At 40.4% G+C, this 24,758-nt stretch overlaps 1 protein-coding gene across 1 annotated transcript in view; it reads left to right on the top strand.

Annotated features, from left to right (window-relative positions):
* Nucleotides 1-24,758, top strand: part of MAP7 (microtubule associated protein 7) — a 106,150-nt gene that overhangs the window by 44,196 nt on the left and 37,196 nt on the right. Inside the window, exons 3-4 of the mRNA XM_035899878.1 lie at nucleotides 14,163-14,231; nucleotides 19,556-19,633. Of these exons, the coding sequence (XP_035755771.1) occupies nucleotides 14,163-14,231; nucleotides 19,556-19,633 (147 nt within the window). The remainder of the gene's footprint in view (nucleotides 1-14,162; nucleotides 14,232-19,555; nucleotides 19,634-24,758) is intronic.

Consider the following 24,758-nt stretch of genomic DNA (forward strand, 5'->3'; position numbering starts at 1 on the left):
AAGAAGCTGAATCCTGCAGAAACCTCTGCAGCTTCTGTAGCCAACTATAGTCAATTTTACCCCATGCTCCTTGGCATGGAGCACTAAATGCCTTAGACTGTTAGTGTTAAACAATACTATTACTACTTTTTTTCCCCCATCCTCCCTTCTTGCATTTTGAACATCCTTAATTTTACTGATTCTTTGGTGTAAAAGATTTGGTAAGATCTCACTAAAGGCAGTTGTCAGGGCCTGTGCAGAGTAGTTTTCTTTGGTCGTAAAACGCTTTCAGTCTCAAGTCACTTGTCTGTTTTTGCAAATATATTTCTGTTATTGCTGACTGTAACATTAAAATGGCTGCTAAATCTATAGGTTAGGTTGAAATTACCCTGTTTCTCTTTGTGTAATGGGCCCCCATTTATTATATCCCAAATGAGGTGATTAAACAGAGTTTCTCTCGCAACCCAATTTTCTTCATAGAAGCGAAAGGACGAGACTGAAGATGGTTTAAAGCAATTGCGGGATGAAGGCCAGGAGACCACTTAGTTCAGCAGATACAGTGATTCTGAGTGTAAAGTAATTGGAAAGCAGAGGAGGGAAAATCTTGGATAATGGAAATCTCTTAAAGCTTTATTGTAGGTGTCTTTTAATAGGGGTGGGAAGTGGGGGAGTTGTCCTTCATGTGGCAGGCTAGTAGTATCTTGGAATCCAGCAAGAGCTGTATGGCTGGTAGAAGCTCTGTGGAAAGACAGTGGGAGACCTGATTGCGGCCTTTCAGTACCTAAAGGGGGCCTATAGGAAAGAGGGGGAAAACCTTTTTAGTAGGGCCAGCTGCGTTAGGACAAGGGGTAATGGTTTTAAACTAAATCGGGGTAGGTTTAGGCTAGATATAAGGAAAAAATTCTTTACAATGAGGGTGGTAAACCACTGGAACAGGTTGCCCAGAGAGGTAGTGGAGGCCCCATCCCTGGAAACATTCAAGGCCAGGTTGGATGGGGCTCTGAGCAACCTGATCTAGTTGGCGGTGTCCCTGCTGACTGCAGGGGGGTTGGACTCGATGACCTCTAGGGGTCCCTTCCAACCCAAAACATTCTATGATTCTATGATTCTAAAATGGCTGCTAAATCTATAGGTTAGGTTGAAATTACCCTGTTTCTCTTTGTGTAATGGGCCCCCATTTATTATATCCCAAATGAGGTGATTAAACAGAGTTTCTCTCGCAACCCAATTTTCTTCATAGAAGCGAAAGGACGAGACTGAAGATGGTTTAAAGCAATTGCGGGATGAAGGCCAGGAGACCACTTAGTTCAGCAGATACAGTGATTCTGAGTGTAAAGTAATTGGAAAGCAGAGGAGGGAAAATCTTGGATAATGGAAATCTCTTAAAGCTTTATTGTAGGTGTCTTTTAATAGGGGTGGGAAGTGGGGGAGTTGTCCTTCATGTGGCAGGCTAGTAGTATCTTGGAATCCAGCAAGAGCTGTATGGCTGGTAGAAGCTCTGTGGAAAGACAGTGGTTGGAGGTACCCAGAAGGTCAGGGAGCAGGTGAATGTGTTCCGAAACTAAGTGGGAGAGCTGTGGTGTTGGAGGTCTCACTTGCATCGTTGCGTAAGGTGGCTATGCAGAGTAACCTAACTGGAAAGAAGGCTTTGAAAGGGAACTTTCTTTATAAAGTTTGTATGACTTCATTTTTGCAGTGTTTTATGCCTCTTTAAAACACTTGTAGTCCTTCTTGTGTGTGGGCGGGGGGGAATGCTAGAAGCACCCTAGGATTTGGAGTATGCCTGCAGTTGCACACACAGAGGAGGGAGATCATTAAAGCAGAAAAATAAGCTGCTGAAAGTGGTCTCCTCTGTACCTGTCTGAATTTGCTCCCTGTAGAAAAAAGCAGTTCCAAAACCTCACCTTGCTTCCATGGTCTAAACCTCACCTGTCAAGAGCAAAGCTCAGCAGACTGAGATGTCAGTGGAGATAACAAGTGTTTGTTCTTACATGGGGCATACTTGGCCTGCGCCTGAATATGATACACATAGGTGGGGATGTCCCCATATGGCAACAGGCTCACTGTTACTGTGGAAAAGGATTAATTATTGTGAGATGTAAAATCAGCTGTGCCTTGCTTTTGAATGATCAATATGTTGCTATGGCAGAAGTACCACCATTACAGGCCTGCTCAAAGTCTTAAATGCCAAGTCCCTGGGATAGTAGCTGTGAACCTCTTTGCACATGGCATTAAGTCCTGTCAGACCAGTGCAGCCTGAACAAATATGGGAAGAGTTGAAAGTGTAGAGGGAAGTGTGGATACCCACTGAGTTCAGTAGGGATGTGATAGCTTGTGTATGTCAGTGGGCTGGCAAGAAGAAAGCACTGTGTTAGTCTGGGAGCTTGTGGGAGTCTCCTAAATTAATCAGTAGATATTGATCACTTTGCAATATTCATCTTGGTTAAAAATACATGTTACATCAAAAGAATGTTTTATTTTATTTTACTACTTACTTTTGGGGGGAGAAATAATTACCTTCTCTTGTTGCAAAGCTGAGGCCAAAGAGATTGCATTGTTTTAAAAAAATGTTTAGACCTCAAGATCAAATTGCTCAATAGAGCAATGTATAGCAAAGTATCCATTTTCCCCTTCTTTCCATCCGCATGTTCCCTTTACTGCACTGCAGTTGCTATCTGTGGTTTTGTAGAACTCAAAGGCTGCAATATGCTTTGATCATTGTGCCCTCTGAACAAGGGTATCAAGTAATGATTAGTCAAGTTGCTCTCCCTAGCTCAAGCAGTCTGTCCTTGGGATCAGTGTGATATTGAAAGTAGAGTAGTCTGTGCCTAATTCTCCAGTTCTCAGCAGTAGGCGTAAGCTTCATCGTGACTTGGAGATGGACTCACAGGAATTACCTCATAGTTTGGAGCAAGCTTTCCAGTTGAAGTCCAGAAAAGTTTTTTCATCTAGAAAAATGTGCAGGTGCTCCATTTCATAATCTCTGAGCTAACCTTCCATGTACAACTATTATAAGAATACACTGACACAGATCCTGGATGTGAGGATCTGTCTGACATCACGGTAGCAAATGCTGCCTGCAGCAGTCAGAAATCTGAGGAGAGGCAGCTGGTACTCTTGCACCTTGGCTGAAAGCGTATTGCCCTTGAACACCAGGTCACAAATAAATCACTGCAGGTTGCATATTGCCCAGTCTCGGTGTTTGAAGAGCACATGGCCTACAATGGGGTGCACAACACAAAATGCTGGCTGTCTGGAAATGAGGTTGCCCTGCATGCCCTCAGGTGGTGGCATTTCAGCTTTTATTTTGGTGATGTGTAATTAAAAAGCTTCCATTCGTGTGTCTCATCTGTATCTGGCTGAGCTTGTCAGCCTTCTGGTCAGCTGCAGAACCAGCTTCACAGCACAGGCTGCGTCACCAGATAACAGGGACTGTTTTTCCAGTGGTCCTTTTATGTTAATATGATTGTTTTATATTGTGGTAAGATGATGCAATATAATTATCCAGAGGAAATAATGTGAATGTAAGCTTTTTTTGTAAATGCTGTTACAATTACAGTGTTTCTTTTGTCACTTTTAAGAGACTCTAAGCAGCACAGGGGGTCTACCTACAAAGGCACTTGCTTTGGTATGTTCTCCTACATTATTTAGCATTTTAGGATGTAATGCTTTTCAAAGCCAACATAGTCAGCGAAAAGTAATCTTTTATAAATATGCATCTCCCCATAGAGCAGTTACACAACTTTAATCTAAAAAAATGTGTCCCTTTCCCTGTAGTTATTTGTGTCATCCAGTTATATGTCTGTGGCTTGTTTCCAAATAAATCCATTTATGCTTCTGTTTTCAGTGTTTTACAATTTAGTGCTGAATTAGCTGTGACAATTTTAAATCATCTGTTTATTTTCCTAGTCTGCAATACGATGAAAACAACGGCAACTCTTATACTATTCCATGGGTAGTAAACACTAACACTGATGAGTGTTCATTTCTACTTAGCTCAGCCAGGACACCAGAGATGAAGAACACAAGTAACGGTGCTTTGTATGGCAACTCTGATGGTAGGCTGCTGTGACAAGTGCTAGAGCAATAAGAACTGGGATGGTCACTGCAGCTTGGTGTCTTTTTAATTTGCAAACCAGACCCTCGAGTTTCCACAGTGTTGGAAGTATCAGAAGATGTACTTCAGCTTCAAGCTTCTAAGAACTGAAAACATTTTAATGTAAAAGTAATTCACAGGTGTGTTTAAATAAGGCATGAACTTTGCTTTACTGTTTCAGTGAGTAGAAATGAAATATAGATATTCTGTCACTCTTCTGAGTCAAACCTCTAACTTGCAAATGTACTATGTAAGTATTGCTGTTTCAACTTTAAAAGAGCAGGCATTTTCCATTTGCTAATGATGGGAATTTCAAAAAGCTTATATCTGAAATTGTGAAGGCTTCTATTACTTCTACTAAAAATAGCAAACTGGTCTATAGCCTGTAAGTTCTCCTTGCTTCACCCTAGTTCCCTCAACAGTTCCCCTGACCTACTTCCCTTAACAAGAGAATCTAAGTCTTAACATCTAACCAAAATTAGGCACATGTCTTTATTTTTTTCAAAAGAGAAGTCTAGATCTTAGTTTTTAAATCACTGGAGTGCATTAGATCTAAGTATTGGAGAATTCACAAGCATCGTAGTTCTTACTGCCTCACTGTTATAGAAATGGGCAGAACCTTGTAGATCTTTTTAAAATAATTTTATCAGTGTGCTAATTAGAACACTTTGCCACAAAAGGATCTTCATTGGAGCTCTAATAGTATAACCGTATCCATTCTGCTAACAGTTTTCTGAAGCATTTAAATTAAGAAGCCTGAGGATATTGTTTGGGATGTGTTTCTATTTTTCTTCTGAAGTGGTAGCTCTGTTAGGGAAATCTTTCTAGTGTCCCTTTATGAACCATCTACACCAGGGCTTTTAAGAGGGCTTGGGTTTTTTTGGCTAGAACAGAGGGGGCTTGACACTAAGTGTACAGAGTGTAGACTTTCCATCCTGATGCTTGGGTTCTGTTCCCATCTGTATGCTCTTCCTCAAAGAATTAACCTGAAATCAAGCCAGTGCACCATCAGTGTCTTTGTTCCCCCCTTCCCTAAAAAGCTCACATCTCTTGCAACCAAGCTGCTGCAAAATGCACGTTAATGCCAGGCAGGTCTCCCTTCCTATAAGAATCCTCTTGATTCTCTCCTTGTCCCTCCTGAAACCTACTGGTTGGTCCTACAGTTCTCCCATCCCAGGATATTCCCCTTGCTTCCCTATCCTGTTGTGCTAAAATATCTCAATTTCTGAGCTCAGCCCCAGCACTACTCTCAGCCTCCCTGCTGAACCCATCTCTGAGCCTTCCTGGAGACACTCTTTGTGTGTAGTGACCGAGCGTGGGGATTTCTTACTGTGCCGGTTTGCTCCTGTCCTCAGCAACTCCTCAAGGAGCATCTGCTGGCTACCAGGACAGCACATCCTCTGCAGCGAGATTTTTTAAAGGATGAATTTTGCTTCAGAATGGTCTGTGGATAGGAGCTGACTGCTGAGGCCAGCAGCAACCCACAAGCCACCCTTCCTGCAGGGAAGGGAAGCTTTCAGTTGTTGCAGAGGAGGGTAAAAGGAGATGTTCTATATGAATAAAATGCTGATAGTTAGTTCCTGTGTTCCTGCACTATTCAAGTGTCAGAGTAAACATCTCACACTGCTCTTCTGAGCAGTATGTACACACAAATTTCAGTGAATTAAAAAAGGAGATGGTTTGGTGTTCAGGTCTCTCTGCTTGATACATCTCCACGCCTCTCAGCAGGGTTGTATTGTAGTATGTGTTAGTTGAAGGTAAGAATTTTCTTGCTGTCTCGTTTTCTTTTGAAGGACTTTGATAACGGTTATGTATGTGTGCATGAGAGCTTACTAAATCAAAGCTGACACTGGTTGCAGTATAATTTTGGTACACTGTTTTATAATAATCTTATGAAAAGGGACATCAGGTCCAGAACAAGCTTAGGGCTCCAGAGTGTGGTTACACAATGAATAAATGAAAGCAAGGAGCAGCCTTTACTCAGCGTTCAGCTCAGCCATGGCTGGTAGAAGCAGCAGCATAAGGAAGTTGGTCTGTCCAAGGTCAGTCCAAATGCCAGTACAGTGCAGCAATACCAGAAAACGCTGTCTCCAGCTGTGCTGGAACAGATTGCCAGGCTGCTTCTCCCCAAGCTCTTCCTGAGGGGTAGTTTCAGAGTTACTGACAAGTGGATTTTGTGAAAACTAGTCTTTAACAAGTGCGTGTGTGGGTTTTTTCTTGTGTATTTTTTAAGACTTATTGCATCCCACGTTTCTGAAGAGGAGGGCAGATCATAACTTTGTCGTGAAGATTTTAATATTAGACATCCAGCTGCTTGGTTTTTACCTTTTTATCTATCAGCTGAGCTGCATGCATCTTGGAAACGTGGCCAGCCATAGGATTTTCAGACCTATTTATCTCTGGAGAGATCACAGTCCTTTGTTCTCAAGCTTCCAATTTTAAAATTACAAGTAAAAGATAAGTATGGAATGCAAGTATGGAATAAATGCAGTACTTAACTCTAGAGCAATGAACGGCACTGAAGTATTACTTGGTGTATTGTTTGTCTAAGTATTATCAATAGTGTCCATATACATACAAAAAATAAGAAATGCTAAAGACTTGCAAAATATATTTTACTGTAAATATGGAGAGTAGCTTTTACTTGTGTACAAATTACCAGACCATTCACAAGCTGTGGATGTAAGAAGAGGCAAAAGTCACAAGCAGCAGGAAAGCTTTTATTCATGTGGAATTTTGTTTTTCCTATATCCAGCCCCTGGATCATGGATCATATGTATACTCCAGTTTTGCCATTAGAGAGAATTTCATATCCAAACTTATTCTTTAAAGTTCAGTGCTATTACTTTGGAATAGAACAGCCAGTTGCTCAATGCTCAGACTGTTATTCCAAGTCAGGTATTTGGGATTTTGGTCTTAATGTGGTTCTGCATTTAAGCTAATAAACTTTGTCAGCTGTGACCTGTCTGCACTTTTCAACACACTCCACCCAGCACAGCAGTATCTCCAATTTGATTGATGTGCGAGCCAGCCACTGTTCCCAGTGGCTAGATAAAACTGCCTAGGGTAGCCTCACTTCATTCTTGCTTATACAGTCCTAGGAGGCTCTGTTCTCTGCTTAATTCTGACTAGGTCAAACTATGTGGGTGTTTGGTTTTTTTTTTTTTTTCATTGCCCTTATCAGGCATAAGAGAACTAAAGAGTGGGATTTTTTGTGTGTTTGTTTTTGGAGCAACGTTCACTAGGAAGTAATTGGAGGTAGTGGAATTTGGTGCTAAGGAGTAAAGAATACAGCAATTCTCAATTAACTCCATTCTAAATTTCCCAGTTTAATGCTGCATTTCCTCTGCTAGGTATTGGCAACACTTCTTGACAGAGGCACTCGTTTGTTCCAGTTGTCAATTCTGATGCCTACTCTATCTCCCAAAATGTACCCCCTGGCACTCTTTGACAGTTAAGTAGCTGTTCAGTCTAACTGGGGGATTAGCTGACAAGTGGCAGAGACAGAATAGCTAGATTTTTTTTTCTCTTTTTCCCTTTAGTCCCTCCTCCTCTGTTCTAGCTGCTACTTTTTTCTCCAGGCTGTTTTTCAACACTTCTGTGTCGCACTTGTGGAATTAGAACAAGAAACTGGAAGGTGGTATCTCAACTTTGCTGCTCAGTGCACCCTTTACCCAGGGGCATATCTGAACTGTCAGGCACACATAGCTGTCTGCATGCGTGCCTCAGGCTTGCCACTGCCTGTGCTCTCATCCAGGGTTGTGCAGCCCTTGTAGAGTTCCCCTTTTCAGACATTTGGTAGGGTGCAGTTCTGGGGGGGGGCTGCTGTGCATGTCCTGACCCTGACATGGGTCTGAGCGCCGTCTTTTGCTTGTGGTCCCCAAGTGCCCCTTCCCACTGCGTTTCATCTGTTGACAATTCCACTTCTGGAAGCGGAGACCTGGTAGTACCACTGCCTCTGTCCTGTGGCTGATTTCCTTCCTCACCTGAATGGAGCTTTAACATCATCTTTCCAGGTCTCCAGCCTTGCTGTGGGGGCTTTGGTTTGCCATTTGCCTCACTGGGGATAGCTGGGCTCATGTTGTGCAAACATGCATTTGATTTGCCAAAGTCTAAAAAGCAAATGCTGGTTATCTGCACAGCTCCTGTGTTTTGGTGTTTGGGTTTGTTTTAAAAAGCCTGTCAAAATGCTGGTATGACGCTTCCCAGCTCAGTGTTTCCTTGGCGTTCTGTGTTTTTTCCAGGGTCTGGGCGAATGTTCCTCCTGCTTTCCAGGGCATTTTCCCAGGAGCTGTACTTCTCAGTCAGGATTTTCCCATTGATGTGTTGCCTTGTTTTGTCTCTCAGACCAGTCTCCTTTGACCAGGGCTTACCTGGCAGGTAAAGAAGTACTATGAGCTTATAGTTTTCCTCCTTTTTCAAGGTTTCCTATGAGACTTTTCTTCAGCTTTGCATCTTTTAAGATAGAATTTCTCTTTGCGCTTGTTTTGCTTCCCACTGCTAGTAATTCGTATTTCTGCTCACACAGACCATCTTTGGAGAAGCTGAGGATAGCTTCTTTACTTCAAGAGGAACACCTTATTAAAGGCATTTTTTCTAACCTTAGTCTATCTGACAGATACTCGTCACAGAACAGCTTTTTTAAAATACTTCTTGTGGTTATAAAATGTTTTTTTCCCTTTTAGAAAGTAGGCTTGGTACAGGTACTTGGGACAGGGAATATTAGCCGCCACGGGAAGTGATTGAGTGTAATTATAATGGCTGTATGAGAAATGGGGTAAACTGACATCATACATGAAACTGCTTGTGGCCAGCAGGACCAGAGAAGTCATCCTTCCCCTGTACTCAGCACTGGTGAGGCCGCACCTCGAATACTGTGTTCAGTTTTGGGCTCCTCACTACAGGAAAGACGTTGTGTTGCTGGAACATGTCCAGAGAAGGGCACCAAAGCTGATGAGGGGTCTGGAGCACAAGTCTGATGAGGAGCAGCTGAGGGAACTGGGGTTGTTCAGCCTGGAGAAGAGGAGGCTGAGGGGAGACCTGATCACCCTCTACAACTGCCTGACAGGACGCTGTAGCCAGGTGGGGGTCGGCCTCTTCTTCCTGGTAACGGGCGATAGGACAAGGGGAAGTGGCCTCAAGTTGCGCCAGGGCAGGTTTAGGTTGGACAGCAGGAGAAGTTTCTTCACCAAAAGGATTGTCAAGCACTGGAATGGGCTGCCCAGGGAAGTGATGGAGTCCCCATCCCTGGAGGTATTTAAAAGATGGGCAGACGAGGTGCTTAGGGCCATGGTTTAGTGGTGGGATGGCAGTGCTAGGTTAACGGTTGGGCTTGGTGATCTTAAAGGTCTTTTCCAACCTAAACAATTCTATGATTCATCCTGGTAATAGAAGTGTTGATTAAACCTGTCTGAATGTGAACACATAGACATATCAGAACTCATCATAGATTTGTAAATAGAATTAATTTCCATCACAAAACTGATTTTTTAGGAATAACTTGCCAGTTTTGCACTTGCCTTGGTTCAAGGTAAAACTAATTGCTGAATGTACAGACATCCTCCCTAGCACTGGTCAGCCTTACTGCATCCCTTTCACCTCTGCCTCTGGAATGTTTAAATAATGAATTCTGTGCTGCAACTGTTTTCACTTCAGAGCTCAGTGTTTACAAATCCATATGGATTTAGTACCGGTACTTTTTTTTTTCTTCCTTCCCTCCCCCACCTCCAGATAGAGAAACTGAGGGCTAGTTTTCTGTTTCATACTATGCCATATAGTAATGGCAGAGCTGAGAGAAAGGAGCTAAGAAGCTTTTGATTCCCACTCAGGATCATCTTCTACACCATGCTACATTCTTAAAAGACCAAAATACAGTAATGTAGTGTACGTATCACGATGGCAGCAGAATCCTTTATATTGCTTTGGTGATGATGTCCTCCAGTTTATTTTGCAGATGTAACTAATTCTAAATTCACAAGTATATGACCTAAAGGAATAAAATTTCACATGTGACATTTCTTTCTTTACTATTACGAAATGAAGATACAGTAACTTAATTTGGATTCTTTTCATTGTTTTCTGTGATTTGGTTAGGTTCTTGATATCCAGTATATACTTAGGTATTTAAGCAACACAAAATCCATTTTAACTTGGGTATTTAACTTGTATTCCCAAAGGAATATATTGTTCACAGTATTGTTTCACACTTGCATTTTAATTCCCAAAAGCTGCCTTTAAATTAAAAGTTCTATACTGTTCTATCCTTCTAAGCAATTATTGGTAGCACATATCTTAATAATCTGAGATGTGCATTTTCAGTGTGTCTGGGCTTTTATTGCTTAGTTACATTAACCTTTACGGTTAACTGCCTTGCAGTTAGGCATTTCATGCAGGCCTGCGTAGCTAACATGGAAGGAGAAACATGCAATGAAAGGAAAACTCACTGAAAATTGAGGGGAGAAATTATTTAATTTCAAGGAATCGGTATTTCCGGCAGCTGGAGCAGATTATTCCACAAGTTTGGAGCAGCTTTGTCGAAGCTCAAAATTACTTTTAACTTTAAAATATATACATTACCTTAAAAAAAAAAATAGGGGGGTAGGGGGCTTCCAGCCTCAATAATAGTGTTGCATTGATGTGTTCAGAAAGAAAACAACGTTTTGATTCTGCCAGTGCCTCAGTCAGTGGGTGATTTCTATGCGGTCTCTCAAATCCACACACTGGAGAGCTAGGTGAGGTCGTGTATTTTTAAGCCTGTGTAGGCCCTGCTTAGAGCTTTTCATCTGACTTTTCTTACCTGAAAGTGTTATCCAAGAGAACGGATGTTAGATAACATCTCACCTAGGCCAAAGAGAAAAGTTTAATAACTGACCAGAGCATCCTGGTTTGGAGAGTTCATTTGTGGATGGTTCTTGGAAGACCATTCACTGGAACAGGTCCTTGCAAAGTGAATGTGAGGTGGTGCAGCTCTTTACAGCTTTTGCCATCAGTGGAAGGTCAGGGTAGAGCGTTTACCCATATGATTTCTCCTTAAAGTGGGATGGGTGGGTGGTGTGGTTCTTGTGTGGCTCTGGGCAAATCACTTAGCGTTTCAGTTCAACATCAAAAACACTAAAAGGAAAAAAAAAAAAAAAAACCAACAAACAAAACATCAGAAGAACCACATATCAGAAAATATTTGATGGGGTGGAATAAAGACTCCTTCATGGCACGCAGCGACAAGACAGGAGATGATGGGCACAAAACTGACATACAGGAAATACTGTTCAGACATCATAAAAACTTGTCTACTGTGAAGAGTGGTCAAAGGCTGGCACAGGTTGCTCAGAGCAGTTGTGGAGCCTCCATCCTTAGAGATATTCAAAATCCAGCTGGGTATGGCCTGCCTGAGGCAACCCCACTTTGAGCAGAGGGGATGGACTAGATGATCTCCAGCAATCTTTTCCAGCCTCAACAACTCGGATTCTGTGATTGTCTTCCCCAATATATCTATGCTATTACTCAGGCTGTCTTCAACCTTTTAAGTTTCTAGAATGCTTCACAGAAAAACATCCTCTTATTTCTAACACTTCTTTGTGCAACTTTATTCCCTCCATGTAAAGATAGTGGTTCAAGTTAAGCAGCAGAGCAAGTATTAGGTAGTTGAATGATGTCTCTCCCGGTGTGTGTTAGTTTATTGAGTCTTGCTGGAACCAGTGTTGTCAATATTTAGGTTTGGATTTTAGATGTTTAGTTGTCTGTTTAATCTGTTTATATCCTAGAGCAAGAGGTATTTTATGTGGGAACACACCTACACTAGTTACTAAATATGCCAATTCTTATGTGATATCCAGAATCATTAAAATTCATGGTTGTGCCATCTGTGCTTTTCTTTGTCAATTGTCATGTGAGTGGTCATATGAATGCGTACTCTAACTGTCACAAAATATTCCAAGGAAATGTCAGACAAGAAGAATTATGGAAAAAAGTATTACTCTGTGTACCTAGGCTCTGTTACAAGCGTGCTCTCTGGATGGCTTTTAAACCATTATTTTGAAGTTAATGGAGTATTGCATAATCCCATGGCATAAGCCTAGAAGAAAATAACGTGCACGCACTGTATGAGATACACAAAGAAACTTGTGCTGAAGCTGTTGGAATATCAGTGCTCTTGCTAATGCTCAGAAACCATATTTTTACTGTTTTATAAGTTTCCTCTTCTATATGATGCTCTAGGCCAGGCTGATGGGAATCATGATGTAGGTTCCCCATGTATGATAGTGAAACTTTTTCCGAGAATGTTTTAAATGGCTGATTCAGGCAGGAGGAAAGTCTGTTTTGTCCACCCACTCCCCAAGTTAAGGTAGTAGTAAGATATAAAGAGTTAAAATGCACTTACACTGGTGAATAAAACACTTTTTTTCAGGCTTAGTACCACCCTTTTGGAACACTGAGGGGGAAAAAGCATGGGTTTTGATAATGGTCGATCCTACGAAGTGTAGAGGTGCAAGTGTTCAGTGTTGCTCAGATTATCTTGCCAAAAGTCAGTCCATCCTATAGGTCAAACTAATCTTTTGTATGAGGCCTTCAAAATGGTAAAACACTAAAATATTTTGTTGGGCTGCCTTTAAGGTGTGACAATTCTTAATATGATTTGGAATCAATATTTGTTAGATTCCAGTAGTTATGTCTATTGATCACGAGAGACTTAATACAGTTGTCAGGGAGGGGACTATCTTGTTTTGACGATCATTTAAAATTTCACATGTAATTCTTTTTTTGGTGAGATGATGTGACTTTTCTTGAGCTGCTCTCAGCAAAAGATTGCTCTTGATCACTAAACATTTGATCAATGCTATTTTTCTATTTCCCTCACCTGCCTCCACTCTGCAAAATGGGTACAGTAAGTGTCACAGTTCCCTCCTGCTGCCTTGTATCCTTTACGTTTATCTTGAAACATGCCTGTGGAGGGAGGTAAAGCGGAAACAAAGACTTTTGTCAGGCCCCGTAGGGAATGAACTCACTCAGGCACGAAGGCCTGAGTGTATGTTGTTAAAGGTGACAAGCATAGGAAATTGCTTGGAGCCTTCTGAAAAAAATTCTTTTTAAATTACATTTTTCTAAAGTGGATCTAATACGGTAATGTCTGCTTAGCTTTTAAAGCTGGAGTAATCAGTCTTTGCCAACTTTCATTTCTAGTGATGTTTTAATTGAAATTAATTGGTTGGGGGTTTTTTCCTCCCCTAAGCTTTATTGATATAACTGTCTTTTTATCCTTGCTTGCAAATACTTTCAAGCTGTTTGTGGGAGGCTTCTTAAAATTTTGTGTTTAGACTCTTCCCAGATTGTGGGGTTCTAGGCTCAAGCACTCCTCCAGTGGAGCTGCTGCACATGAAGATGAGTTGTAAGCTGAAAAAATCATGGCACCTGATTTCCTGGCTTGGCTTTTAATTAAATAGATGCTGAGCCAAGGACATGGTTGTGATTTGAAGTGTAATAATGAATCTTCTGGTTTTTCTTTTTAAACAGTTGTTGAAAGGGCATTCAGAGCTCTCTCTTTCTAGACCGGCAAGGCCTGATCAAAAGTCTTCTGAAAATAATGGGAATATCTTCTCTGTTAGGTTTCATTCAGGTCATAAATTGTCCTCTCTCCAGTTCTGGATAATGAGTGTGTTAGTAATTTGTAAAGAATCTACGAAGTTTTTACTAGTGTCTTGTACCATACCTTTAAAGGCTGCTCTCTTTGGAAGTAGTGGTTTCCAAAGCACCACTGAGAAGGAAGAGGAAAAATTAGCTGCGTGTATAGCATTAGCATAGCATGGAAATAAAAATCCTACACCTTATCAAAATGACATTGTTAAAATGGAACCTTCTCATGGCTCTTTCCTCAGCTTGAATGGGGAACTTGTATTGTGGCTACAATGTTTTCTGGGTAAGCTTCAGGGTTTTTCCTATGCAAAGTTCTGTAGAATGATATTGAAATGGTATTTCAGAACAATCTTGTTTTAAAGGAAATTCAGCAATGTTTAAGTTGCATTATAATAGAGTGGTTGAGCTGTTATTTAATAATATGGTTAATCAATCTCTTTCCTTTTCTTCCTTATTTTAGCAGATGAAGGTTCCAAAACACAAGACAAAAAAGTCGCTTCAGGACAAAGCAACACTGGAACTAAACCAGGTACGCCAGCCATTCCATGTGCTTCACATAAGACGACTGTTTGCTTCAATGGTATGAAAACCAGCTGTCTTCCTAGGAGCTTTAAAAAAAATATATGCTTTTATACCTCATACTGTTTCAGTCAAAAACAGTATCAGTGACTGTTCATATTTTAGTTAAGCTGGAGTCCCTGACTGTTTGCAAAGAAGCAAAATTGAAAGAATTAGTACAGTCTAAGAATTAGGGTTGGGAAGTGAGTTAAGGCAGCAGAAGCCACTATACTTGCATCTATGCTTGTATGAGAATTATCTGCTGTGGTCAAGGATTTATAGCTTTCTATAGATACGCTTCTGTTAAGACATTTCCTCACTTACCACAAAGCATGCCATGTTCGGTAATACACTCTGTGCAGCAGGCAGATGTTTGTCATTACTTCACCATACCTAGTCAGTACGTCATGTGGATTTAATTCACTGATCGCTTACACAGTTGAAAGCCTATGTGCTAAAACGCTTAATGTAATCCCTGATGCCATGAGTCTGTTATACTTCCATGATTAGACCAAGATCCAGAACACTTAAATATCTGAATTCTGCCTGTATTGCAATTCAGGTACCCAAGCTTAAAATATGCAATTAATAGTGATCTTGTATAGATGCCTAAGAAAGCATAGGTGCTTGTGTTGCTGAGGAGTAGGCAAACTGTAAGCACCTGTTTCAGCTCCTTGACAGCCTGGCAGCTCAGTGGCTGTTTTGTACTGACAGATTCTTCTCTGTCCCCAGACTGGGTACCTCTTGGCCTGCATCCCCAGGGAGAAGCAATCCCAGTGCTGTCTGTGTTCAGGTTACGCTTCACATGCTCTGCCAGGCAGCTCTGGGTCCAGTGCAAAGTGCAGAATTCATGTCTGCTCTCAGTCAGAAAAGCAATGGGAAAAAGAGGAGGGAACGGAGATAACATTACCCATTTCCACCGCAAAAAAAGAACTCTTGGGGTTGGACAGTGTTCAATATCCACTTTATCCCGCAGTAGTTTAATCCCATTTGTCGTTTCTGAGGAGGGTGTCCTAGCTGCTCCTAAGTTCTCTTCATCTATGATGATGTGTAGAAGGAAAGCAGAATTCCTGGGGCTGGAGAGAGGGAGGGCACAGGCATGTGTGCAGCGCTTAGCTCTGCACCAAGCTGGTGAGAATCTGTGTTGAAGAGAGAATTCCTAAGAACTGGTGGTTTGGGTTTTGTTTGGGGTTGTTTATTTTTTCTTTAGACTGCATATGAATTTTGTGTCACAGTGTTTTGATTAAAAACCAAACCAAAGAGTTTGCAGCAGGAAGGACAGCTGTCACTATAAACAATGTCACTATTGTCAGGAAGGTGTCTACAGGCTGAACGAGTATTAGGAGTCCAAGGCAACTCTGAATGTGTGCATGGCAGTGCAAAGGGAGCTAGACACAAAGGGAAGAGAGCTTGAGATCCAAGCAATGCATCTTTTCAAATAATGCTGTGGCTTATATTCCTTTCTCCCTGCAGCACCCCTGTGAACTAACATACAAACTGGCTGTTGTTTTCCGCTTGATATCCCTTTTAGTTTCTTTAGTACAAGAAAATAGCACCCTATGAGTCAAGGAAGGGCAGAAGGGAAGCAACCATTTGTAAAAAGAGAGTGAGAGGATTATAGATGGAAATGAAGAGGAGTAGTATTCTGACTTCTGAAGTCATAGTGAGTACAGCTGGTAGTTACCTGGGCCGCAGAAACTGGCCATATGTAGTAAGTACATATGACAGTTGCTAATTTAGCAAAATTCCAACCTAATTTCTACAAATGTCATCTGTGCTTAAGAGTTCAGTGAGTATTCATTATATAGAAGATTTGAAAAAGCTTGCATTTTCCTTTTTTTAATATCATCAGGGACCAAAACTGACTGACATCTCGGTGCTGAATTTCTTCAAAATACCGTTCATGGCTTCTAAGCTCTTTTAAATGAACTAGTAAATTCTTAAAAATAATTATGAACTAATAGCAGGTGTTGTAAATTTATAAAAAAAATACTTTTTTCATGTGCAGTTTAGAGGCTTAATTTCCAGCAATAGTACAAAATTAATTTCCCCTTTATAGAGCTATGGCTTATTTAATCTCCAAACATCCCTCTTGGGCATAATATTATGCATTTGTATGTTATGTAGTGTAATAAAATAGGTTGCTGAGCGTGAGTTCACATGCTATGCATTACAAACAGACTGCAACTTCTACAGCAGCAAGTGGGTCTTCCTGGAGTGTTCTGTAAGGCTTTGCATATGTCCTGTTACAATTATTTCTGTAAGAACTGAAGAATTCTTGCAGGATTTGTTGCAAATGATGTTTCTCATCTCCTTGTGCAGCAACTTAAAGCTGTTGCCTGATGACAAATACAAGCAAGAGAGAGTACAAAGTACCTTGTGCGTTTGTCCTGGTATTCCTACTGAATAAGAAGAAATGCCAGTCCCTTGGGTATTTGCCTGGCAGGTTGTTAATGAGCAGAGCCATGAGAGATAAAATGGGGAGCAGGCCCAGTGAACTTTCTTGTTTTGCCACAGTTTGAAGCTGTTGAAGCTATGTACTGCGGGTGTCAGCAGATCAGCTGGATTCAGAATGCAATTGTTGGAGATTGGGCTTGTAGCCAAACTATAAAGGATCATTTTCCAGGCTTAGAAAAGACATGTTATTTAATAGTGTAAGATTTGCACCAGTAATATATGCTCCAGCTTCTAGCAGAGCGCGAAGGTAATGCTGGTCTGCTAGGAATGTGTTATCCTCGTCTTTGTGCCAATATTGATTTAGTTCTTTGTGCTCCTAAATGTATGCAAAATATCTTGTTACTGAAGACGTACTTACACTCTGCATAACCTGCAACTTAATGTGAATTAGGATTGTTCTAACATCCTGGGGTGTTGGGAGAGGAGCTGTGTGTGCATGTGCATGCTATCAGGTGTGTAATATAGAAAAAAATAATTGGATGTCTTCAAAAAGAATGGCAGAGGGCAGCTTTAAAAATTTATTTTATTCCTTCCATTGCTTATAATTAGGAATTCTTAAGGGAGACCTTTTCAGTTTGCCTGTCCGTGTAACCCTCCTGCCTCTTTGAAGAATTGCTGCTTCTCCCCAATAGGGAAATATCGCTTCTCAATAAAGGAAAAAAAAAAAAAAAACCAAACCTGGAAGGAGAATAGTACATTCTGAAAGAAGCAGGATTTTGCATTATTCCCCAGTGTCTCATCATTCTCTGTCAACTCGATGTTACATTGACTTTGCTGGCAGCCCTTGAAGGGAATACTTGTTTTCCAGGGGAATTCGTATTGGGTGTGCATTATTCCACTCACACTAATTACTCATGCTACAGAAATTCATGTTTTGTGAATCTCGTGTGCCAGCCACGAGAGGGAAGGAATATTATTACCCTTTTGACCTGTGTCTGCATGCTGAACAGAGACTGAATGCAAGCCAGCATGCTTCTTAACATCAGCCAAATGTTAATCTACACCATACATTGGACAAATCAATGGCATGGCTAGGCATAGTTTCATAAATGGCAGCGGTGTGTGCTGTCCAACCAGTGTTAAAGGTTTGATCTGGGTGATGGATTACCTTTGTCTTTGCTGGTGTCTTGTTCACTTGTTGCATCTTTCACTGGGGCTATCGTGTTTGAATGTTCTTCCTGCCAACTGTGCAATGGGTTTTCCCCTTGCAGCTCTTACTTTGCATCGCTGTTAACACTGTTAATTGGGGCTGTAGTCTCTGACCATTGTTGGGATGATAGCTTTTTCACCGATGAGAGTTCAAGAATAATTAAATTGAAGCTAGTCATCGGTGTACTTTTTCATCCAAGAAATCCTGTCATCCTGATGCACAAACTTATGTTAGAGTATGATATGCGCATTGTTGATTTTTTTTTTTTTGTCTAACTTGAATAACTATTCAAAATCTGTCGAGCACATTCTCACTTCAGGGATTTATTTTTGCATATATCTTTAACCTCATTTTTATGACCCCTTGTATTGTTTTGCTAGTAACTTTTTTCATAGGTATACAGTCTATACACAAATAAGCTGACTTCACATGTTTTTACAAATTGCTTACTTGTGTATTCGTACTGAATAGTGAAAAGGATCTGTTGTCTTGTTTCTATGTGCACTTCCACAGTGACAGTATTCTAGGTAGTTCTTTATCTTAAAAACTGAGTTCCCCTCAATACTAAAATAAATCAGATCACTTCTGTGTACCCAGAAATCTTTTTGATTTTTTTTTTTTTTTCCTGTGGGGCTTTTTGTTTACTTGTGTTTTTATTCAAAGCAGACTTTTTCAGTGCTAGTGGAAAAGCATAAAATGAACAGCTTTCCAGGTTTAACAGAACAAGCTAAGGATGAGTAGGAAATTAGTTTTGGCAGCATGCTGTGATGAGTTGGTAACTTGGATTTTGTTCCCTTTTTGCCTGGAACAGCTCCACCGCTGAGGCTGGAAGTAGGATGGTAGCTGTTCAGCATTTTGCTGTTTTCCAGAGAGCTCACTGGGCAAGTGACATTTTTCCAACCAAGCTTGAATTTTTATAGTCAAGCCTAGGCTCTGCACAGATTTTTTTCACGTTATTCTTAGACTTAGTGCTGTGATCCAAGTGGCCTGTTGCAGATATTTTTAAAGAAATTGTGTAGCTAACTTAATCTACAAGGATATTTGACGAAGCTATCACTTTACTGGTATTATACTAGTCCATGCATGTGATGCACTGTCTTAACGTGTGTGCCAGAGCTTTTAACACGTGCACGCAAATGTCTATGGAGATCAGTATCATGCTATCTTCAGAAGCTTAACCAGAAATGCTGCAGTGTTTTAATCCAGCCTGGTTTTTACCTGGGTACTGAGCTGCTTCAGTCTTGTGAAATAGGGCGTATTGGGGGTTTTGAGGCAATACGGGTGGGAAGAGGGTGGTGCATTGTAATAAAATTTCCTGTGGATGCATTTTGGAGAGAGGTTATGGAATAATAGACAGTTTGTCAGAATGATCTCAAGCAATTGAGTTGTTAGTGGCTTGGAAACAAAACAAAACTTCCTGGGTTTTCACAGGCAGTAGCCTTGCCTGGAATTCAGAGTTACAGCTTAGTCCATTCTTCGGGAATGTTCTACATCTTGATAATTAGAATACATTCATATTTTTTAATTGTTCCATCTTTTTTTCATAAGTTGGATTTCTGGAAATGTGAACTATTTTGAAACTAGAATAACTAGAGTTGTTTAACGGTCATTCCCCCAAAAGCCTGTTTATGGTACTATTTGCTTTTATGCTATATGCCTAATAATTTTTCTGCTCCCTCCGTTTACAGATCATCCAACAACACTAAAGGTTGATGACAGGCAACGGCTTGCTAGAGAACGGAGAGAAGAACGAGAAAAACAGCTAGGTAAGGCCTACTCGATATTGGGGTTTTTTTATTTGGGTTTTTTTATGGACTGTTGTCTATGTGCAGTGTTTCTGTCAGTTGGCTTTTAGAAGCATTCAGCAAATTGATTGTGCAAGAATGTCATTCTGGATACACTATTACATCTTTAAAGTAGATAATTTATGCACATCTTGGGGTTCATCATTGCTGTACCTGTCACATACCTATTACTAACCTTTGTGAATCTGAATGAAAAAGGGTTGATTTCTGAAATCGTGCAAGGAAGCTTCACTGATGTAAATGGAAATTTCAAGTTTTAGAATTTTTTTTACCAATTAAGGTTAGACATACTAATATGTTGAATGTATCCTTTATTGCCTTAAAACAGAATTGCAGAACATGTTGCCAATGTATAGTTTGAATTTTTCTACATAAGTTTGGATTTTTTTGTCAGGTAAAACCTTTTGTAGGTGTCAAATAGATGTGCTCAATCTTGCAAAGTGTCACCAGTGCATGAACACACGTAACACTATTCACGTGAATAGGGAAAGCTAAAGTTACTTACGAAGCGGCTAGTGATGGGCAGTATACTCAGTGTGGTGATGGGAGAATTATAGAATTGCATGAAGCCAAATTGATGGTTTTCTGAAAGCTAATTGTATGTTTGGTTGCCACAACATTCTACAGCAATTGGGAGGTTGGGGAGCACAAGTATTTCTTCTTATTTTTTATGTGTTCACCCTGATTTCTTTGGATGCTGCATTATTCTTATGGCTTGAGAAACAGAATTTCTTTAATTTCCCCTTTCTAGCTTCTGTAAGTTTACAGAACTATGTCATAACTTCAGCTGTGGTTATGCTGCTTTTTCTAACCTGGAGAGCTGTGACTTATTGCCACCTAGGTCTTAATAGCAATAGGCATTAACAGCCTTCCTTCTTTATAGCACCTTATAATGTTGTACTAGCCATGCATGAATCACCAGGGTTGTTTTGGAGGGGAAAAAGCAAGCTTTGGTTTTGGCCTGTTTAAGGGGATAATGTGGCAGTATTTGCCAGTCCCTAGAAAACTGCTCCTGGAGTTGAGGTTGATGTTATGCTTAGTTTCTCCAGGTTCCAAAGCAAATGGAGGTTACTGACCCATTTTAATTTGTCATAATGACACTTCTATGTCCGGAATTCATTCTTTTTTCAGGTTTGATCCTTGTGTAGTACCAATGCTTTATTCAAGTGCAGCGAGAGGTGCTTTCCTTAAGTTTTCCTGAACTCTGATTTTTCTTGCTATTGATAAATTAGTATCTGTTACTGGAAGGACATGACTTCTGTTGAGAAACATGTCATTTTGTGTGACATATTTTATAAGCAACATCAAACTGTAGGGTTTTTTAAGTTGGCATGGAATCCTTCATTCCTAAATGGGAGAGTTCTGCATGTCCCTGTGATATATGAGTGTATTGTGTGTTCTTGCATGAAGAATTATTTTGAACTAACAAGAAAATTGAAATCGCGTTGTACTTTCATCTACATATTTGTCTTCTAACATTATGATTGAGGAGCTGTCTCTTGAGCTTTGTGTTCTAGTACAGCAAAGCAATGATTTTTACAATGGCATGCAAGCTTCACTTCTTTAGTGCAGAACCTAGATAATCAGTCACTCATGTCATGTGAACCACAGCAAAGAAATGCCTAAGCTGTCTGTCTCAAATATCAAGTTGTATAATGTCATTACATAAATGTGTTCCACTGAAAATTAGAGTTGGATTTTGTTAATACTGGGACATCAGCCATGCAACAGTAAAGCAACTGAAGCAGGAAATTTTTTTTTTTAATAGAATTAAATTGGATTTAAAACTAATTCCTCTCCTTTTGATTCAGGGGATCTGTCAAGTTTAGCAAAGGCTTCTTTTTAAGCAAAAGTTTAGACTTCCAGTCATACCTCAAGTAAAATTATTGTCTGCTGACAAAAAAAAATACAAAAAACCAAAAAAACCACAAAACAACACAACAAAAAAAACCCCCACAAAAAAAACCCAACCCAAACAAAACAAAAACCAAACAAAAAAAACCAAAACAGTGTTCAGTTCTGTAAGTATAGAGCTGGGAGTAATCTGTAACAATTTTGTTTTGTACTTTCAACAACTTGAACCGCAGGAGGTCACATTATCTTTTCATGAAAATTAAGTTGTTCAATCCTTCTGTTGATATCATGTGGAGTACTGGTTTAATAATGATTATGTTTCTTTATTGGGCAATATTCTGACGTTACAGAAAGGTTGATGAGACCTATTTTTTCCCCCCTTTTGTTTACTCTCAAGCTTTAATTTCTTTTCAAGTTCCGCTGTGCTGTGATAGATGTGGCTTTCATGATGGTATAATGGGCCAGTATGTCCTCTGCACTCTTGAGGTATTGCTTGCACCTGGCAGTGGTATTTTGGCAATCTTATTTTACTTAACTTGGGTGTCTAGCTCTTCTCTTTTTAATGAGAGTTTAGGGAGAATGAGTGCTGTCATTTGTGTTGTCTGGATACATACAGCATATGTGTGGTGGGACTGTTGGTATCTGCTGTTTCTTGAGCATCATGTTATGCTACCTAATTGAAAAGAATAAAAAGGCTTTTACAAAAATGCCGCTTTTACCTTAGTATATTCATGTCTAATTTTGGAACTTCCTTTAAAAAAACATAGGAGGCACACAGGGCTGTGTATGCTATTTCAGCTAATCACCCCATCAAGAAGGAAGGACTCCTTATTTCCTTCACTGTAGGAAAGGCATTGCTCTTGAAATGCCATCCCAGCAGCTCTGAAAGATGAATTCTCTGGCTTTTTTTCTGTGCAACTCATGTTTTCCATGACTAGTAAGTTGTATCAGGATTTTTTTGATTTTTAGCTTTATTCTCTTAGACTTGCCTTTTCACGTGGGCAGAAATAAAGGAATTGCTTAGCAGCCATGCTTCAAGGTTTTTTTATGGTCCCCTGACCATTTGCTAATGTGCGTAGCACTTGTTGATATGTGCATTCAGACCTTATAGGTTTAAGAGGTTAATCTTTACTTGATTCTATAAATAATGTTTCCAATATGCCACTTGCTCTTTAGTAATCATGTTTTCATTTTGTGCAGTTTCTGCTAGCATTCTTTACCACAGTGCCTAAGCATAAAGCTAACACATCTGTCCTTTAAAATACGAATGTTAGATCTCTGAGACCAACCCTCTTGGGTTGTGCAAGATGGGAATCCCAAGAGGGGGGGGTGGTAGGTGGTGAGGGTGATAGCTGTCAAATGGGGATGTTCTCAGAGGACAGAGTGAAGGGAGCTGTCACACATCTGGCTCCAGCTCAGCAGTACGGTTCCTTCTTCACATGTATCGGCTGACCAGGTGTGTTTGGCACTGGCAGCTGTGAGAGACGTGTGTCAGAACTGAGTTGTTTGTGAAGACAAGCAAGGTAGATGGCCTGGCCGAACTGGAAAAGTTGCATAAAAGCTGCTACTTTTTCAGTAGGGGAGCTTCACCCTTAACTCTACCATATTGGTTTTATCTGTACTGGCAAATTGAACAGTGCTGAAGAGCATTCCCTGGTGCTGAAGCTCAGCTGTTCTTGCTATTATACTGTTATGATGGATCCTGTCAGGGTTCTGGCTCCAGCTATCCTCGCTGATTCCCAGGCAAGGTTTGGGAATTGTCAGGGGAGGCCCTTGGGCTTTTCGTCATGTGTTGATTGAGTACTGTCACCATTCAGGAGGGTAGAAGTTTAGTAATACAGGTAAAAGTTATTCCATGCCAGCTGGTCTCTGGGCACATTCCATTTATTAGCATAGATAGACCTGGTTCTCCATAACTGGAAAGAAAATCAAAATGTATTTTTCAACAGGAAAAGTTATTGGGATTTTAAAATTGGTTTCATTCTGATAGCCTTAGATAGTGGCCTAACAAAAAGGAAGTAGCTGGGGATTTCTTGGTTTTACTTTGCAGTATCTCTGTCCCTGATTCTTGAGAAAACTATTTTAAGTCTTACATCTCTGCATGTCTTATCTACACTAATCCTGCTTGAAGACTGACCTTTTTTATGGTCAGGTATGATCCTGACAAGGACACATGGCTGGTTTAGTTTCTGGCGTTGGGAACAAAAGATGGTAATCCTGCCATCTGATTTAACTCTTCATTTAAGGAAATGTGTTATTAATCGTAGTTTTTAGAATATGTCTGAATTTCAGATCAACTAAGTCCATTAATTTCTTAATACTTACAATGAGTAAGCATTAAAATATTTTAAAGATCGCATTATGATACGTATTCCTCTCCCATTTGAAAGTGGTCATTGGCAAAATACCACACTAATAAAAATTACAATTTTTTTTTCTGTCAGTGAATTCCTTCTGTCTTACTCTTTTCTTTGGCATTTGGGGACAGAACTTTATGCAACATTTCCACAGTCAGAAGCCCCGCAGAAACTAGGAATCAGTGACCCTAGTGCATGAATCATTTTGGGATGTCCTCAGAGGACTTGAGTGTCAGGAGGGTTTATAAGACAAGAAAACAATTTTTAAGGAAGATTAGTTTATTAATTTCTGTGCTGAATGTCCCTCAGAGCATGGTTGCTGGGGAAAGGTTGGCTTAGAGACTCTAACGTTAACTTCAGTTTTAATTACAGCTCTGAAGTTCACCTTTTAATTCATTCAGTCAGCCATTTCTATGGCCTGATGGAACGTCCCGATTTTAGGTATGGTTAAAGCATCACTGATCCATTTTTCTGCTAATGCAGCAAGGAGACAACCACAGTCTCAGACAGTACGGAGCTGGCAGTGAGGAAAGGTGAAACAGCGGTCAGAGGAGAAAGCTGTTGCTGAGGTCAGTGCTGTAAAACCAGAAAAGATAAAGGCTGGGAAGATTGACAAAGACTATAAGATCTTTACGCAGGTAAGCTGTCCATCCAAGATGGATGCAGAAGGCAGACTGAGAAAGGTGGTGCTAGACTGATCTGCCTTTATATAGGCAGTAAACCAGAAGAAAAAGGACTAAAGAGATAGCAGAAGAGACAGCAAAGAGGAGCTGGAGGGACCTCTCCTTGCTTCACAGGGATAAACAGAAAAGAGAGGCTTTGAGACTTGCTGCATGCTCCCCCTTCCCTCACAGCCTAAAACTGCTGCGAAGAAC

Source organism: Egretta garzetta, unplaced genomic scaffold (assembly GCF_000687185.1).
Source record: "Egretta garzetta isolate BGI_Z169 unplaced genomic scaffold, ASM68718v1 scaffold397, whole genome shotgun sequence".
Taxonomy (NCBI): Eukaryota; Metazoa; Chordata; class Aves; order Pelecaniformes; family Ardeidae; genus Egretta; species Egretta garzetta.